We start from the raw sequence: 18,236 nt of genomic DNA, 5'->3' as shown, positions 1-18,236 counted from the left end.
GTAGAGTAGAAGTCCGGGAGTGGCTGGTCATATCTCATGTGTTTTCATCAGTTTCTCCCCAAATATCATGTGAGTTCTTCAAATCAATACCTTACATGTACTTCTGTAGTTTCTCCAGGGTTGACTTTGGGAAGGGAGGCAGTAGCCTAGGATACTTTGCCATCTCATCAGGAACTGCAAAAATAGGTTTTCTTCACACCTTCTTTGTGCATTTGAAGCAGCCTATTCATTCATAGTCATTTTCACCTATGTCCGTTTTTGTATGTATTCCTCTGACTTTAGCTAAATCTCTGACATAGCTAAATCTCTGAGAGTAAAACCACTAAACATTAATTATCCAATTATTGTCATATATTTAATATCAAATGAATTAAAAAGCTCTTTGCCTTTGTGTATTACTTGACAGACATTTTCCAGAGGCTAGTACTTCTATCCCTAGCTCACAATACAGGAAATAGGAACAGCAGGTAAAAGTAGCTTGCCCAAGGACATACATGGACGATCCCTTAATAAACATGAGGGAAGCACTCAATCTTACCAGTACTCAAATTCATATTAAAGTGGGTCACTGTTGTTTCCTCTACTAAATTATCATAAGAGACAGCACAGTAGTGAATGACAGCACTGATGCTGGAACCAGAACTGCTATCTTGAAATCCCATCTCTGCTCATTGTCTAGCTGTATTCCCTTGGATAAGTTTTAACTTCTCTTTGCCTCACTCTCTTCTATGTTTGTAAAAAGGAGATAATAATAGCACCTACCCCCTAAGGTTGATATGAGGATTCAATGAAATATGTATGTTAAAGCACTTAGAACAATGCATGGCACATAGTGAGTACTAGAAGTCTGCTATTTATTAATAGCAAAAAAACCAATGTATTAGTTTGCTGGGACTGCCATAACAAAGTATCACAAACTGGGTGGCTTAAATGACAGAAATGTATTGTCTCACAGTTCTGGAGGCTAGAAGTCCAAAATCAAGGTGTTAGCAGAGTTGACTCCACCTTAGAGCTGTGAGGGAAAGATTTGTTCTAGGCCTCTCTGCTCGGCTTGTAGATGGCCATGGTCGTGTGTACTTGGCATTCTCCTTGTATCTTCACATCATCTTCCCTCTGTGCGTTGTCTGTATCCAAATTTCCTCTTCTTATAAGGACACCAGTCAGATTGGATTAGGGTCCACTCTAATGACTTTATGTTAATGTGATTAACTTTGTAAATTCCTATCTCCAAATAAGGTCACATTTCGAGGTAATAGGGGTTAGGACTTCAACATATGAATTTGGAGGTTTAGACTATTCAACCCATAACAAATGGTAACAACAACAGTTTTTAATTTTGAGAGGTATTCATATACTGCTGATGGCATTGTAAATTGATTCATTCTTTTTGGAAAGCAATTTGGATATCCAGATATGTTTTATGAGATATAAAATATTCATATGCTTTTGTTCATGAATGTATTTCACTTCTGGGACTCTAGCCCATGAAATAATCTAAAATACACAAGAAAGTAATATTTCATAACGATGTTGATCATAACATTGCTTATAATTACCTAAAAGAATGAAACAACCATTATGTCTAACAGGAAATGTTTGCATTGACTGGAATGAAAAATTTTGTAACTTCTACAAATTGTAACTATTAAGGACTATAAAATATATGGATATCGAATCTAATAAGTGAAAAATAGTTGGATATGAAATATTTATGACAATATTTCTATTATGTAAAGAGACTAGAAAAGAATATATAAATGTAATAGTTTTGTTAGGGTAATAGGGTTATGGACTTTTTTTTTCCTGCTCTTTTTTTTAAACGCTATTGTTTTTAACATAAAATAATAAGGTTTTTAAGTGATCTATTCCAGATATTTCAGATAACTCACTAACTCATTGGCAAATTTTGATGTAGACTCAAGAATCTAAATTCCTTCTACAGTCCTTTGTATTATATACTACATTATAATATTCTAAATTATATTTTAAACAATAATTAAACCTCATTTAGTTAATTTATTGTCTGTAGTGGTAACATACAAATTTTATACTTAATTGAGCTGGTAAGAATTATTGATACTTCACAAGGAAACTAAGTAGAAATAGATTTTATATTTAAAGAACATTTTTGTGACATCTCTGAATCATTTTAGTTTTTAATTTTAATTATGAAACATTTCAATATACAGAAAATAATATAAATTACACCTTTGAACCTAGAACTAAAATTAGTTATTAGCATTTGGCCATATTTTCTTCAGATTTTTCTCTTTTGTTTTGGAAAGAAGGAAACCATTACAGACTTATGTAAAGCTTCATCTCTGTCTCTTTCCTCCCTCTTTAGAATTAATGACTATCCTATAATAAGAGTTTATAATTTCCATGTATGTTTTTGTACTTTGTGTTTATGTGTTTGAATATGTATAAATTACATATGATATATATAATGTAGTATATATTCAGTATATTATATAGTATACATTCTGTATATTATGTTATATACTATAGTATAATGTGTATATATGTATACACTATATATAACTATTTTATATGCTTTTGAGTTTTATACAAATATTATCATCTTAGACGTAGCCTTATAGATATACATGGTTGTATATATTAGTATTATCTATATTTTAAACTTTTACAGAAAAGGTATCTTTATTATGCATATGCTTTTTTGCAGCTTGTTTACTCAATCATTTTGTTTTGGGAATTTATCCATTTTGATTCACGTAAATCCAGTTTATGAATTCTTAATGGCATAGAGAGTTTTCCATTGTGTGAATAAACCACAGTGTTATCCATTCCTCTACTTTGCAGTTATTTATTTTCTTGCTAATACAAGCAGTGTTGACATGAGTATCTTTGTACACGTCTCCATGTACACATAGGTCAGGGTTTCTCTAGAGTATCTATCTAGAAATAAAATTCCTATGGGGTAGATTATCTACATCTTCAGCTTTTAAGGTATTACCAAATTGCTCTCCAGAGTAGTTGTCATAGTTTATTATATTCCTTTTAAATTTATAAATGTTTTATTTTGCTTTTTCAGGTTTTAATGTAACCGCAGGGGTTGATGAAGAAACGGGATTTGTTTATGGAGGAAATCGCTTCAATTGCGGCACATGGATGGATAAAATGGGAGAAAGTGACCGAGCTAGAAACAGAGGAATCCCAGCCACTCCAAGGTCATGTTTATTTTATGGTGTTTATATAATTATACCCTTTTAAAGCCACATACTTATGGAATCTTTTATTCTATTAGCCAGGAAGTCTTCATATTAAATCAGTCAAAATCTCACTTCCTCCCTCCGCTTCCTCTTCCACTCACCCCACCCTCTCCCCTAATATATACGTACACAATCCTCTTGGCATAAGTCATCAAGTAAAGCTATCTGTTCTCTTCTGGAAGTTCTCCTGGGTTGATTCTCTATAAGCACCTCAAAGGAAATTTTGATGATTCATTATCCCTGTGGTTAAGATATTTTCTTAACCTGAAGCGCTTTCATTGTAAACATTTCATTATGCCCATCTTTTGTAAACATAGAAAACAATCAACTATCCTGTCCTTCATGAAATCCTTTCACTTTCTGAACCTTTTTTCCCCCCTAATTTTTTTTTTTTTTTTTTTTTAATTTTTATTTTATTTATTTATTTTTCCCCCCAAAGCCCCAGTAGATAGTTATAAGTCATAGCTGCACATCCTTCTAGTTGCTGTCCCCCCTAATTTTTTAATCTTTTATCCCGTCATTTTTTATGATTTCAGATGCTTAATACAGTATCAGTTCTGAGAAACTATTTTCTTATTCTAAATTTTATCTTCAGTCAGAATTGTCAAAAAAATTATTCAGTAGTAGCTGTCGTTACATGCTTTGCAAATTCTTTTAAAAACCTATTTGGTATGTTATTAGATCTTGTACTTCCCTTTCATTTTCCTTAAAAATTAGCCTTCAAATTATTATGTTCATCTTTCCTGGTTTTCTCCATTCTTATATCCCGTGTTTGCTATCTTTTCTTTGGTACTATGTTTCAGTATTCTCTGATTCCATATTCCTACCTTTTTCTAGCTGTCATCCCCTTTTACTCCATAATCCCAGTTCTACTTTATAGAATTTTTTAAAAATATATTAGGAAGGTAAGCAATGGCAAAATAATAAAAGGAGAGATTTCTTATATATACAATACACATTCCTATAAAGTGAGGGCTTTTTTTATAGATAGTTGTTTTTATAATACATTAGTTATATAATTCACCAAAATTGTTTATTGAATACCCTTTAAATAGTGCTTAAATGACTCCAAGTAACAGAATAAAATTTAATTTTAGAGATGGATCTGCTGTGGAAATTGTGGGCCTGAGTAAATCTGCTGTTCGTTGGTTGCTGGAATTATCCCAAAAAAATATTTTCCCTTATCATGAAGTCAGAGTAAAAAGACATGGTAAGCTGTTCATTTTATTTACAAAGAAACTTAAGAATGTACCATCTATATTCTTAACCTACACTATCATTATTGACTCAAGGAACTAGGATTAGAAAACCCTTAAGATTAAGAGGGGGAAAAAAACCATTAATTTACTAGTATGAAAATTGTAACTAAGATTAGAAAACTCTTAAGATTAAGAGGAAAGAAAAACTATTAATTTACTAGTATGAAAATTGTAACAAACCTGGTTAGTAACCATATTTTTATAGCAACTTTGAACTGAGATATGAAAAGCATCATAGTTATTGCCTTTTTGTGCTTTTCTTTTTCCTCAGTGTGACTGTGAGCCAATTGCATTTTTGTGAACAATTATGAAATCTTTACAACTCTTTTTCTAGAACTGTGCTGTCCAATAGAAATATAATTTAAGCCACATACATAATTTAAAGTATTCTAGCACTCACACTAAAAAAAGTAAAAAGAAACTAGTAAAATTAATCATGAAATTATTCATGAGCTATTTTACATTCTTTTTGGGGAGTACTAAGTCTTAGAAATCCAGTGTATATTTTACCCCTCTGGCACATCTAAATTCAGACTAGCCTCGTTTCATAGCTCAATAAAGGTAACTTTATCAAACATATACAAGTGATACAAACAAAGACAAACAAAGACAAATCAGGGATCATTTGCTATAGTCTAATCCTTTTTTGGTATTATAATGAAAGATAATTTTTAATTTCAGGCTAGTGCCTTTCAAAAGACCCTGGATAATTTATTGCCTAAATATTACTCTTTGGCTATATAACTAAATATATGGATTTCTTTGAATGCTTAAAAACTGCCAAATCTTTTACCATGTTTCAGGAAAGTTTGTGACAGTCTCATATGATGAGTGGAACAGAAAAATACAAGACAACTTCGAAAAGCTATTTCATGTGTCAGAAGACCCTTCAGATATTAATGAAAAGCATCCTAATCTGGTTCACAAACGTGGCATATACAAAGATAGTTATGGAGCTTCAAGCCCTTGGTGTGACTACCAGCTCAGGCCTAATTTTACTATAGCAATGGTTGTAGTAAGTGACTTGTTTACTATTTTCAAATTTCAAAAATGTCGTGATAAGATTTATTTAGTCTTCATTCCCATTTGTTTTTAAATTTGTTTAATTGCTAAAAAGTGTATGGTTTACTAGCTAGTTTTATATAGTCTTTTCTAATCAATAAAGCATTATGCATATCTCCCTTAACCTATAAAATCTGGTATCAGAAAATAGAAAATAATGGATGATGACTAATGAAATGCTTCTCCCCAAGGTCTTTCACATCATAATACACACAGAAAATAATGATATTTGTACGGCACACTGGGCTAAATGGACTAGGTTGCTTGTGCCGAATCCAACTGCTTGGGTTAGCTCCAGGCCCCACCCAACTGCCTTGCAAGCTGAGGGCATCTGTTTTTCAGCACACCTGTGCCGTGACCAGTGCCTCAGCACACTAGTTGGAAAGATCTGGACTGGTGAACTACCGTGGGTAGCTTCAACTCACATTCTGTGTTCTTTGTTGTATTGCTGTAATTAGTTCTAACTAGCCAAAAATTCTAGACTCTCCTTATTTTATCTCTACTTAGTCCAAAAATAAACTGCAATAATAAGTAAAATAGAGAAGGTATGTGTCCTTCCATGCCTGCCTAGCTGTTTCCACTTTGTCAAAGAGTTCCAAACATAGTACTATTAATTATAGTAGAATAAAAAATGCAAAGATACATAAAGGTAGCTTCAGTTCAGTGTGCATTTGATTTCATTTAACCATTAAATGAATGCAGATTCTGAGTCACCAGTGGTTTCTCTCCTGCATATCACCAGTAAATTTACTCATGCTATTGGATTGCAAGTCCTTCTGTATTTTATTATGACCCCAGAAGCAAAAAATAGTTAATTACCAGATATACTTAAAGGAAGCTATTGTAAATCTTCTGAAGAATGAATTAGATGCGTTTAAGTGTGTTCTGCCTTCATCGTAGCCATGGCAACTTCTTTTTGCCTTCCTTCCTTTTGGAGCTGGCACACTTTCTTGAAATGACGCGAGGAAGTAATCACCTCTAACAACTTTATTAACTTCTAAAGCCAAGAACAGTGCTTCCAAGGCAGCCTCACAGGATTAGATCTGGTTAGGCTCAGCACTCGAATTCTGACCCACACTGTATTTTTAAATAGTTTTCAGTCTTTGCCAAGTGTGTGAATAGTTTATGTTGCACTTTGGGTGGAAACTAATTCTTCTGTGATCTTAAAAAGTTTGTATATTTGTTTTTGACATTCATTAGGCTCCGGAGCTCTTTACTCCAGAAAAAGCATGGAAAGCTTTGGAGATTGCAGAAAAAAAATTGCTTGGTCCCCTTGGCATGAAAACTTTGGATCCAGAGTAAGTTAAAATATACGTATTAAGAGTGTTGTTCATATTATATTTAATATATAATTACGTTTAATCTTGGCATTGAAACTTTGGGTCCAGAGTAAGTTGGAGTACAAGTATTAAGAATGTTGTTGATATTATATTGCATCAACCATAATTTTTTTGCTTATCAATAAAATCTCTAAAATTGCATTCAAGCTGAGTTTTTAAAAATACCTTCTATATCTTCATTAAACATCAGTTCAAAATGCCTTTGATTTGTCCTACAGTCAATAATCAATAAAAGAGGTTTAAGTTTATAAAACTAATATGTCATGAACATTTTCTAATGCCTGTTTTTTCTGATTGTAAAAGTAATAATTATTATGGACATTGGAAGTATAGACATATTGTCTCCTCAGAGTTGATCTTTATTTTCTAAGTGGTTACTCCTGGTAGTTCCTTCCATATTTCTGCATAATATGTGTATGCAGCTGTTTCTTGATTTTTTAAAATATTAGACATTATTTGTTTACTGCTTGTGATGACAGATGAGGATTTAACTCTATCCTCACCTCACCACCAACCCTTTCTCTCCTGCCTATGTAATTACACCACCATTTTTATTTAAACCAATAATAATTTTGTTTTTGTTTTATGATTATGTATTTATGCCATTTATATTCCCCTTCTTTTCCAACTTTTGTTTTTTCTTGAATTTCTAATGACCTTTCTGTTTTTCTTTCATTGTTTTCCCGTAAACCTTAACACCTGTCATCAATTTGCTTTCTATATCAATATATGAGAGAGCCCCATTTTTATATAGTACCCTCGCTTTTCTAGATTTTTCCTAATTTACTATGTATTCATTTCAGTCTTGAGATGCAAAATTTTATATGTGTACTTATCTGCATTCTGAGGTGTTCTCCACATTTGCAGAGGCCTTAAGAACCACTGGTCAAAACTAAAAGTCACAGTTAAAGCTTACTCATGTGGCTAGTTCTGTCTATCTCACTAAAAGAAAAAAAAAAAAAAAGTAATAATTAAACTCAGTATAGATAACTGTCTTATTACCTGTTGCAATAAATTTATAATACTTTAGTTTATAAGTGTGTATAAATTCTCTATGTGTATTCAATCGCTATTTGTAATCTGATAATATACTAATTTTAATTAATTTTAAAATAACTTTAGGGAGAAGTTTAAAAAACAACTTCAATATATAATAATTAGTAAAAACTTTATCTTTAATGTTTACTGATTCAAATTATTCTGTGTATATTTTGATTGTTAGAAATATATTAGAGGCCTAGTGAAATAATTGACTTTAATATTTAGTGTCAGGCTAACTCCTTGAAGGATAGATACCTATTTTATATTCTTTTCTATGAGCCAGTAAGTATTTGTTGATCATTCCTTGACACCTGATTAAAGGCCTCTGAACTTAGAGTATACTCATTTAAGGTTAAATGGATGATGAGCTTATTCTATAGATTGGAAGACAAAATAAATTTGCTTATTTCTCTTACCTTTGCTTTTGAAAAATTTTTCTAATGCTTTCTATATACCATCTGATCTTTTTTTTAACCTAAATTTCAATCATTTTGCAGTGATATGGTTTACTGTGGAGTTTATGACAATGCCTTAGACAATGACAACTACAATCTTGCTAAAGGTTTCAATTATCACCAAGGACCTGTAAGAATTTCATTTCTCTTCTCTGAGTTTTCAGTTAAAGTTATTTTTCAAATACTTTTAGATATTCATAGCTCTTTTTTTTTTTTAACTTTTAAATCATCATTTATAGGAGTGGCTGTGGCTCATTGGGTATTTTCTTCGTGCGAAATTGTATTTTTCCAAATTGATGGGTCCAGAGACTAATGCAAAGACTATATTTTTGGTTAAAAATGTTCTTTCCCGACATTATGTTCATCTTGAGAGGTAAGTTGTTAGGGGCATGTAATTTCCATAACCAGCGTTTAGTGAATTTATTAGACATTAGGTAAATGACATTTCCTTAGAAGTCATATCTGTATACCCTAGGTATCCCAGTGAAATTTGAAAGCTTTATTCTTTTTTTTTTTTTTAATTTTTATTTATTTATTTTTCCCCCAAAGCCCCAGTAGATAGTTGTATGTCATAGCTGCACATCCTTCTAGTTGCTGTATGTGGGACGCGGCCTCAGCATGGCCGGACAAGCGGTGCATCGGTGCGCGCCCGGGATCCGAACCCAGGCCGCCGGTAGCGGAGCGGGCGCGCTTAACTGCTAAGCCACGGGGCCGGCCCATGAAAGCTTTATTCTTTAATACAAGTTCTATGATGTAATTTTCCCCTTCCTTTAATTATTTTAGGTTATTATTTATTTTAATTTGAAGACTTGATATTGTGTGATTTATGCTTTGATTTTTAAAATTTAGCTGATATTTTTGGATATGGTTAGCACAGAATAATTATAAAAACTAAAAGTACTCAGGCTGAGCCTTTTGAATTAACTGATTTAAAGATATATAAATAAATAACTTTCAGAAATGCTTTCATTAGCATTAAAATATCAGAGTTGGTCTTTTGACGATTATTTCAAACCCATTTGTTGCCTCCTTTGTCTTAATTATTAGCAGATAAATAGTGTCAGAGTTATGTGTCTTTATGATACAAATTCAGTCAAAAGCTATCTTCATTTCTCAAATTCTAGATTAAACCTAAATATATGTCATCTTATTGCTCAGAATGCAATAAGCATAACAGCATAAACAGCATAAATTTTATCTCCTTTATTACAAGAACATGAGAGACTTCCATCTGTGACCATGAATGTTGTGTCAAAGTTTGTTTTCATTAGCTTAAATATAGTCAAAGAAAACCCCAACCCTGCCATGCTTCTTCTGCCTCATCTAGAGATTGAGTCTGAGTCTCTCTGGGGTGAACATTCTTATACTCCATCCTTTATTGCCCCACAGTATTTCTCATTATTTGCGTTTATTTTCTCTTTCTTCCCTTTTGTCCATGAGAAGGACACTGCATTGCAGGGATCATTCTTCTACTATGATCTCATCCCTCCCACCTGTTCCGTGACCTGGCTCCAGTAATTATCCTCTCTTGGTGTTCCACTTGATCCTTCCCCTGTAAGCTACAAAGATATTTGTCAACCCATCCTAAAATAAAGGCCCTTCATGCTGTTACTACCTCAAGCCTTGTCCTATTCTGTTTTCTTTTCAGCATACTGCCTATAGGAGTAACCTCATTCCTTTGCTTTCTGACCACCCACTTAGACAATCCGGCTTTTGTTTTGCCCTCACCACTCTGGTGAAGCCACTCAACAAGATCCTTTCCGGTTCCCAGATCCCGTGACCTCCTTTCACTTCTCTTCTTTGACCTGACTACAGTATTTGACATTGTTGCTTTCCTCTTTTCGTGAAAAACCTTATGCTATCTGTAGCCTTAGGTTTCCCTTGTTGACCTCATAATAGTAACAACTAGAATAACAGCAAATATTATTGAGTACTTAACTATGTTCCAGGCATTGTTCTAAATGCATTTATATAACATTACTCATTTAATCCAAAAAACTATATAAAATAGCTACTACTATTATTATTATTATATTATTGTTATTATTCACTTCTCCACTCACTAACTATGTGACTGTAGGCAAGTTGCTTAACTTCTCTAAACCTCAGTTTCCTCATCTGTATAAGGGATGTACTGGGATTGTTTTGAGGATTAATATATTAGTACATGTAACATGGACAGGATACTAACTCAGATATGAGCTATTATTAGTTGTCTCCATTTTATAAATGAAGCTCAGAAAGTCAAGTAATTTATACAAAGTCAAATGGCCAGTAGTGTGGCAGAGCCCTTACTAAACTCCAGGCAGTCTGGCTTCACAGCCTGTACTGTTAACCACTCCACTGTTGGCTTTATGTACTGGCTTTTCTTCCTGGCACCTCAATATATTCATTCTCCAAAAATCTATCCTTGATCTTCCTTTCTTTTCTACCTACATTTTCTCCTGTTATATTTCATCTAATCTCATGTCTTCACTCTTCAGACAATTTTTAACTCTTTCATAAGCTCCACTTCTACTTTTCAACTACCTAATAAACTTACCCTGAATGTCCTTCTGCCATCATTCATCTTCTCCCACACACATATTTTTTCTTCCTGTAGTTCCCGTTTCTGTTACTGTATTACCATTATTTGTGCTCTGCAAGCTCAAACATACCAGGTACTTTTTAATTTTACTTCATTGCCTCTCAGAACATCCAGATCATTGTCAAGATTTGATTCTAGCTCTATACCTTCTTCTAACAGCCCATCTTCTTCCTTTCTATTGCCACTGCCTAATTTGTAACTCATAACCTTTTCTCTGAAATAGGCAGTAGCCCCCATACCTCTAGTCTCTCCTCCCACCATCTTGTCATAGTACCCCAAACAAGATTAATTTTGTTGAAATGTAACTCACAATTTTAATCTTACATTTAAAAAAATCTTCAATAATTCTCCATTGCTACAGAATGAAATCCAAATTCCTTAGTTTCCATAATTTTTTCTCAAACTACCTTTCCACTTTTATTTCTTACTGTTTCTTGTAGCTACTTTTGATAACATAATAGCTTTGAGTGTGAGCTTTGAGTTCAGATTGGATTTCAAATTCTGTCCTTGCTACTTACTTTACATGTGACTACCTACAGAAGAGTATATGTAACATAGCCATGAGTTACCAAGCATAATAATGAAATAAACAACCCAACTTAAAAAATGATACATTACAAAATTCTCTATTTTTTTATTTATATTTCATATTTAAGGTATTACAATGAAATTAAGAATAAATTTGATATGATAATAATACTGTGTTGTGATAATGAGACCTGGAACAAGTTGGTAACCTCTATAAACTCTTACCTGCTCTATAAATAGGAATGATTATGATGCCTACCTTATAGGGTTGCTGTGAGCATTAAATGAGATAATGTATATAAAACACTTAGTATTAGAACATAATAAATGCACAATACATACTAACTGTATTATTATTCAGTAGAATGAGAAATTAGTATAGAAATGCAGACTGGTTTTAATTGGCATTTTTTTCCTAAACATAGTTCTCAGTGTTTCTTTATTGTTTCATATTAATTTTACAATTTTGTCAAATCAAACATAATACATCTACATAATTACAATTTGAGTCTCATAAACTTACTCCAAAAGGAATAAAATTAGGCCTGAGAGGATATTTTTCTCTATATTTATATATTGCTTGAAATGGTAGTTTCTTCTGTCTTTTTAATACATAAAGGGATTTCTTTGTGTTTGAAAGTCTTAAACCCTAAAGATTGAATATCAAAGAATAATTTCAATCTAAATTCTTCATACATACATCTTTAGGGTATCCTGTTTTATTTTGTAGCAAATGACTATATATGATTGTTTTTTATACTAGAAAGTAAAAGTACCAGGCATTTGCCTATTTTGTTAATCCAAATAAGATACGTGTTAGATTATATCTTATAAAATGTCTTTTCTTTCTTTAAGATCCCCTTGGAAAGGACTTCCAGAACTGACCAATGAGAATGGCAAATACTGTCCTTTCAGCTGTGAAACACAAGCTTGGACAATTGGTACTGTTCTTGAAACACTCTATGACTTATAGTTGATTCATGGATATTTATCAAGTGTGCAATCACTTGTATTGTGGAATGCAAGGTCATAATGTAATGTAAATGCTTTCTATGCACAGGCTCAAGTCATTTTAAAAATCTCTTTCATATAATATTGATGCTCAATTAGGTAAGACTTTAGAGTATTTTCTTTGTTTTAATGTACAGAGGTAGCTTTTGATTTGAATCAGAAATAAAAATTATTACAAATGGAATGTTTTTCTTTTGAATTCAGGAAGTATTCTTCAAATGCTTAGAAACAGAGTTTGAAATCCAGAGTTTGAAAAAGGAAAATTATGTAATCTTCTATTTGTACATAAGCGAAAATGAAATATGACAGTGTAATAATTGAAGAAATGGAAAAGTATCTTTAAATTGTGGTATATATTTTATTCAGTAACAATACATACTGAATAGCCTGTGGTTAATTAATGTTCTCACTTTTTACTCTATTATTCCCAGCACCTTCCACACTGCATTCAATAAATAGTAACTAAATGTTGGATCATGGAAGTGTCCACCTACAATATATGTTCATAAATGGGGCACAGATGTTCATAATGTGCTTTTATTTTTTTCACTAACATATTAATATCTTTTTAATATAATGAATGCCAGCAGTATATTTAACATAATTCACTTGTGTTAATGATACATAGGATATATGAAAAAAAACATAAGCATTAGGAATTTATTTCCTAAAAACGGTTTTGTAATATTAGCTTTGAGTTCCAGTTTCCTACTATGAAATGGTTTACATTTTCAAAATGCAAATTTCTGGGCACATTTAAGAGAACTTTAAAGAAAAACAAAAGCTATATTAGTTTTCGAAAACTTAACAATTATTTTTAGTTTGTGTGTAAAAGTCTATTGATAGATCATAGTAGATACTGGTTTCCTATTAACTAAAACCTACATTGACAAGTTTAGCACTGAAAACAATTTTAACATAATAAACATATAGATATGAATTCAGTAGTTATCTTGAATTCAATAAAATCATTTGAAAAGTTTTTTATGTTATTTTAAGATACCTTAAATCTGAAAAAGTCATAAAAGGAAAAAAGGTTTTAACATTTATATGAGTTAACATTTTTGAACAGTACTTGTTTTCTAGATGGAGTTTTTTTACTGTTTTTGTCTCAAGAAAACATTTAAATGAGATTATTATACTTTTAGCTGAAAGAAAATAGTTGGCAAAAATCCTTTAATTACTATTTAATATTATTCAGTGATATATTTATAGTTAATAAAATAATGGTACAGTAACACTTTTCTCAGTTAAAAATCACAAACCCACCACCTTAACGGTGACTAAGAAATAAAAATAAAGAAGAAAAACAAGTAAACTAAAACTTCTGGGTAGGAAAAATATATAAATGCTTCTGATGTCAAATTCCCAGGCTCGAAAGCTCGTGCAATTTACTGTAAGATTATCTGCACACCCTTTCTCATAGCTGACCCTGCTTTAGAAATAGTTTGAACTAGCTTACTTTTCTAGTTTCCCAACCCAAAGCAGATTAAATCCTACAGATTTAAGGTCAGTTGTGGTAGTAATCTGACTGCTATCTATAATAAGCACATTGGTTTTCAAGTTTCCCTTCCTTCTTCATTGCTCAGTGTCTATAACCTTGTCTACCCTGTGCAGTTAAAAGAAGTGACCTTCCTTGAGAGAAAGAACCATTAGTCATCAAAGGTTTATGTAGTTATGTTGCTCTACTTTAACTTCTATGTTAAAGGTAGTAAGAAAAGTAACTGAAAACCAGCATATGTAATGAAAGCAAGAAGTAATAGCTGATAGTTAAATGTGATAAATAAATAATAAATAATGAGTTGAGAATTTTAAAAACAGCCATATTGGGTTATTTATAGTAGGGCAAATACCCACCTCGGTAGTTTTTTAGGATATCATGTTGCGCTAGAATATTAAGTGGTTCATATTCCTAATAAGTAATATTAATGAAAGAACATTATTATAATCTGCATGGTCTATTTTAAAGTTTAAGAAGGCATGTTGCACATCATGTCATCAAAGGTAGTTAAAATAACAGTTTTAGACTTTAAAAGGATAAATGTCATTTGACTAAAGAACATTTAAATAGAATGCTTCATTCCTGAGTGATGTTGGATGAGGTACCATTACATTACATGTCAACAATGGTTCTATGCCTTGGTTCTTCACTAATCCAAATCAGTCTTACTCTTTAACATGGGAAGTGAGTTTGGCAGTTTAAGCAGTATGCTGTGATAATTTTTTAAGTTTCTAAGATAACTGAGGAAACATGAGACCTGTCATCATACCTGTGAACATTATAACCTATGTGAATTGTGATCCATTTCTAATATGTCTTCAACTGCTCTGTCTAGTGGGCAAGTGTCATTTTTATGTCTGTGTGCCAAGAAAATAAAAATGTTTTCTAAAGGACTGTATTTTTCTTTCATTTGATTATTTACCCATTAACTAATTTGCTGCTGCTGACTACTACCAGTTATTCAGGTGCTTATCTTTTTGCAGGATGTATGTAGGCAGAAAGAAGAGGAAGAATTTTAAGCTGTTTGGTAATTGGTTTAATTAGCCATGTTGAAATTAGGAGCAAAATAAGCTTTTGATGTATAAATAGATCTGTTAGCAACTATACACTCCCCTGGTATTTCTTGAAACCTTTTACGCTACCGTGAATTTTACTTTTCATCAACTTACTAAAGGCAAATACTACAGGCCAGAATAGACATAATGTAGATGGGTGCCTCCGGAAAGGGCCGAAAATATTTTTTCACTTTTAATTATGCTACTGAATAATATATACATATATATAGAATAACATCTAATGACCAAAGTTGATCTGTTTGGTCTTTGCCTTAATTACTGTTGGTTCATTTTTACTGCAGATACATATCTTTATCTTCAGATAAAAAGTATTAACCTGAAAATCCAAACCTCTAACCATCAAACAATTTTTATGGATGAATTTGTCAGACTTGCCAAACTTACTTATGTAGATCCTCGCTGTGCCAAAATAATAGACTGAAGTAAGTTGCTTAGTTTTATTTTATTTTATTTTTTATTTGTGTGAGCCTTGAATTATTAACTAATACTGATACTTTGTCATTTGGGCTGCAATTGTTTTTTCTAATATGTTTGCTTTGTTATTTTGGTTAGAGGTTTTTTGTTTAACTTACAAACGCTTTTAATTTTTCTTTAATCAACTCTTTTACTACTTTTCTTTGTGAACTCTTTCTTCAGAATTTAATGAACATCATTCAATAATTTAGTAAACATTGCTTCTGTGTTCTTCTGGTTTTATATTTATATGTTTTATAGCAGCATCCAGTATAAGGTGAGACATTATTTAGGTTGTTTCCAAATTGTTATATTCCGAACTCATTAATTGAATATGATTTATAGTGATTCCTTTTTTCAGTTATTGACTTCTTATTTCATAGAGGGGTATACTGAAATATACTATTAAAGTTATCTGTGTCTATTCACTTATTTAACTATTACAATTTTTTATTTAAATATTTGTTAGAGCTTTTTCTCTCTCACCAATCCCCTACTCTCCTTTTTTAGAATCTTGTTTTATAATCCCACCTATTTGTTCTTCTTAAAAGTATTTTTCCATATCAAAAAAGTATTCTCTTACCATTTTTACTAAACTTGTACTCATGCTATAGGGTATTTTGATAAGAAATGACGTTTACAGTATTTAATCTTCTCATCTAAGAACATAGGTGTCTGCATTTTTTCGAGTTTTTTTTAGCTTGCTTGAATTCTTCCTAATTTTTATGTTTTTGGTTGCTATTATGTATGTGATCCATTTTGGTTTGACTTAATAGCCAATTAGGCACAATTAGAAAATTCAAATTCAACAAACTTGTATGAACCTCTACTATGTAACAGGCAATTTTATATTGGAAGTATTATACCTATTTTATAAATGAGAACGTTGCTAAGTATCTCACCCTAAGTCACACAACTGATAAATTATTGGACCAAGACTCAACTGCTTATCTTCCTACCGCAAATCCTCTTTCCAAGATCCTCAAGATGGCAGTCTTCTGTGCTCGCCTTCACATTTCTTGCTGCCATCCATCCATAGTTCAAGCTGTGGCTATTATCAGTTGCCCATCTGATTAGAGAAAGCATTAGATCCTGTTCTGCTTGGGTCTAAGTATACTCCTTTATTATCACCTGGTCACAATGCTATATCTACAGCCGTCTGCCTTAAGAAGATAACTGATATATTCCTGGCTACATATTCACACTCAAAGTGCCAAGCATGGGTTAGGTTACACAACCTGGATAAATTTGCAAATGTAAATGTCTTATCAAGGTGAGACACAGAAAAGTCAGAGACAACAAGGAGCATAATAGTTAAGAGATGGCCAACTGTCAAACCAAAAGTGGATACACGAGAATTTTGGTCAAAAGTTAGGGTTCATTCTCAGGCAGGCAGAATACCAAAGGAAGCAAGTTATATCTATGGAAATTTACTAACAAATATAACACTTAATTCTGCAAATGTTTAATGTTAATATATTTATTGTAACTGATATATTTTGAAAGTGCAAAACTGAGCACTAAGTCTTATTAGACACATTTTCTTACAGTCATGACATAAAGGAGAAGTGCTCCAAAAATGATTCACCTTGACTCCTGCATCACATTCAATGGATCACAACATCTTTCTACATCTACCTGATTAGGTTCTCACCTATTTCCCTCTTTCTATTTGCACTTTTGTCTTGTCCTTAGACTAACATAATAATTTCTTAATTGATCACAACTTACTCCATCCCTCATGGAACTATGAGGAAAACCTTTCTTGAACACTGATTATATCCCATCACTACTCAGAGGACATTTGGGATCCTCTATAATTTGGCCCCAGTCTCTTTCCAGTCTTGGTACAATGACTCTTTGCTCTTTCCAAAGCTGATTTCTTTCCTCTCTGGGCCTTTGTTTCTTCAACTGCAAAAGCATGGATAATGGTAATACCTACCCTGCAAAGCAGTAAAGATTCATGAAGGCGACCCATAGTATATCAGGATTAAGTTTGACTGCATATAACAGAACCCAAATAACAGTGGTCTAAATGAGATAGAGGTCCAGAGGGGTGCAATCCAGAGCTGAAACACTGGTTCCTTGGTCATCAGGAACCAAGGCTAGCATCTAATGACAAAGAATATTCTATCATTTCCCAGATATAATTTTTTTTTCTGTGAGCTCGTCCTCTTATGTTGCGATGTTGTGTGCAGAGATGTACAACAATCTATTCACTTATTTTAATCAGTGGTTTCTCCAAATTATTTTTTTTCTTCACTTCTCAAAACTTGATCTTAGGGAAATAAGAACTCAAAGCTTACATCGTCTGAATTAAGTGCAAAGTTTATGACTTGGTTAAAATAAGAACAAATTTTATAATTCATAATTTTATACTTATATTTTAAAAATGTATAATTTAATACATTAAATTGTTAAAAAGCAAAATAGCTATTGAAGTTTTTACTAATAAAGCAAGATGGAATTTTTGTTGTTTTTCGTTTGGTTGGTTTTAATTCTACTTTGGTCTTTCTCATCATTGAACAAAGGGAAAAAATGTATTTCAGCAGACAAATAAATAGTTGGGAATAAGTACCTAGAGAGCAATTGTTTAATAGACTTAGACTTCTCTGGTTTCTGAATGTCTTTAGAAAAGATAAGCCTTTTTTTCCTTAAGCAATTTCGAAGCACCAACTCTAAGATCTAGA

General features: G+C 32.1%; 1 protein-coding gene across 2 annotated transcripts in view; it reads left to right on the top strand.

Annotated features, from left to right (window-relative positions):
- Positions 1 to 14,910, top strand: part of AGL (amylo-alpha-1,6-glucosidase and 4-alpha-glucanotransferase) — a 68,808-nt gene extending 53,898 nt beyond the window's left edge. For both annotated transcript variants that reach the window (XM_087446807.1, XM_087446800.1), the window contains exons 28-34: positions 3,056 to 3,191; positions 4,331 to 4,443; positions 5,296 to 5,507; positions 6,755 to 6,852; positions 8,433 to 8,520; positions 8,630 to 8,763; positions 12,361 to 14,910. In XM_087446807.1, coding sequence (XP_087302933.1) covers positions 3,056 to 3,191; positions 4,331 to 4,443; positions 5,296 to 5,507; positions 6,755 to 6,852; positions 8,433 to 8,520; positions 8,630 to 8,763; positions 12,361 to 12,478 — 899 coding nt within the window. In that variant the 3' untranslated portion in view covers positions 12,479 to 14,910. The remainder of the gene's footprint in view (positions 1 to 3,055; positions 3,192 to 4,330; positions 4,444 to 5,295; positions 5,508 to 6,754; positions 6,853 to 8,432; positions 8,521 to 8,629; positions 8,764 to 12,360) is intronic.
- The last annotated feature ends 3,326 nt before the right edge of the window (positions 14,911 to 18,236 follow it).

Source organism: Ceratotherium simum, chromosome 2 (assembly GCF_057802395.1).
Source record: "Ceratotherium simum simum isolate JZ-2026a chromosome 2, ASM5780239v1, whole genome shotgun sequence".
Lineage (NCBI taxonomy): Eukaryota > Metazoa > Chordata > Mammalia > Perissodactyla > Rhinocerotidae > Ceratotherium > Ceratotherium simum.
This window is presented reverse-complemented; position numbering and strand designations above follow the sequence as displayed.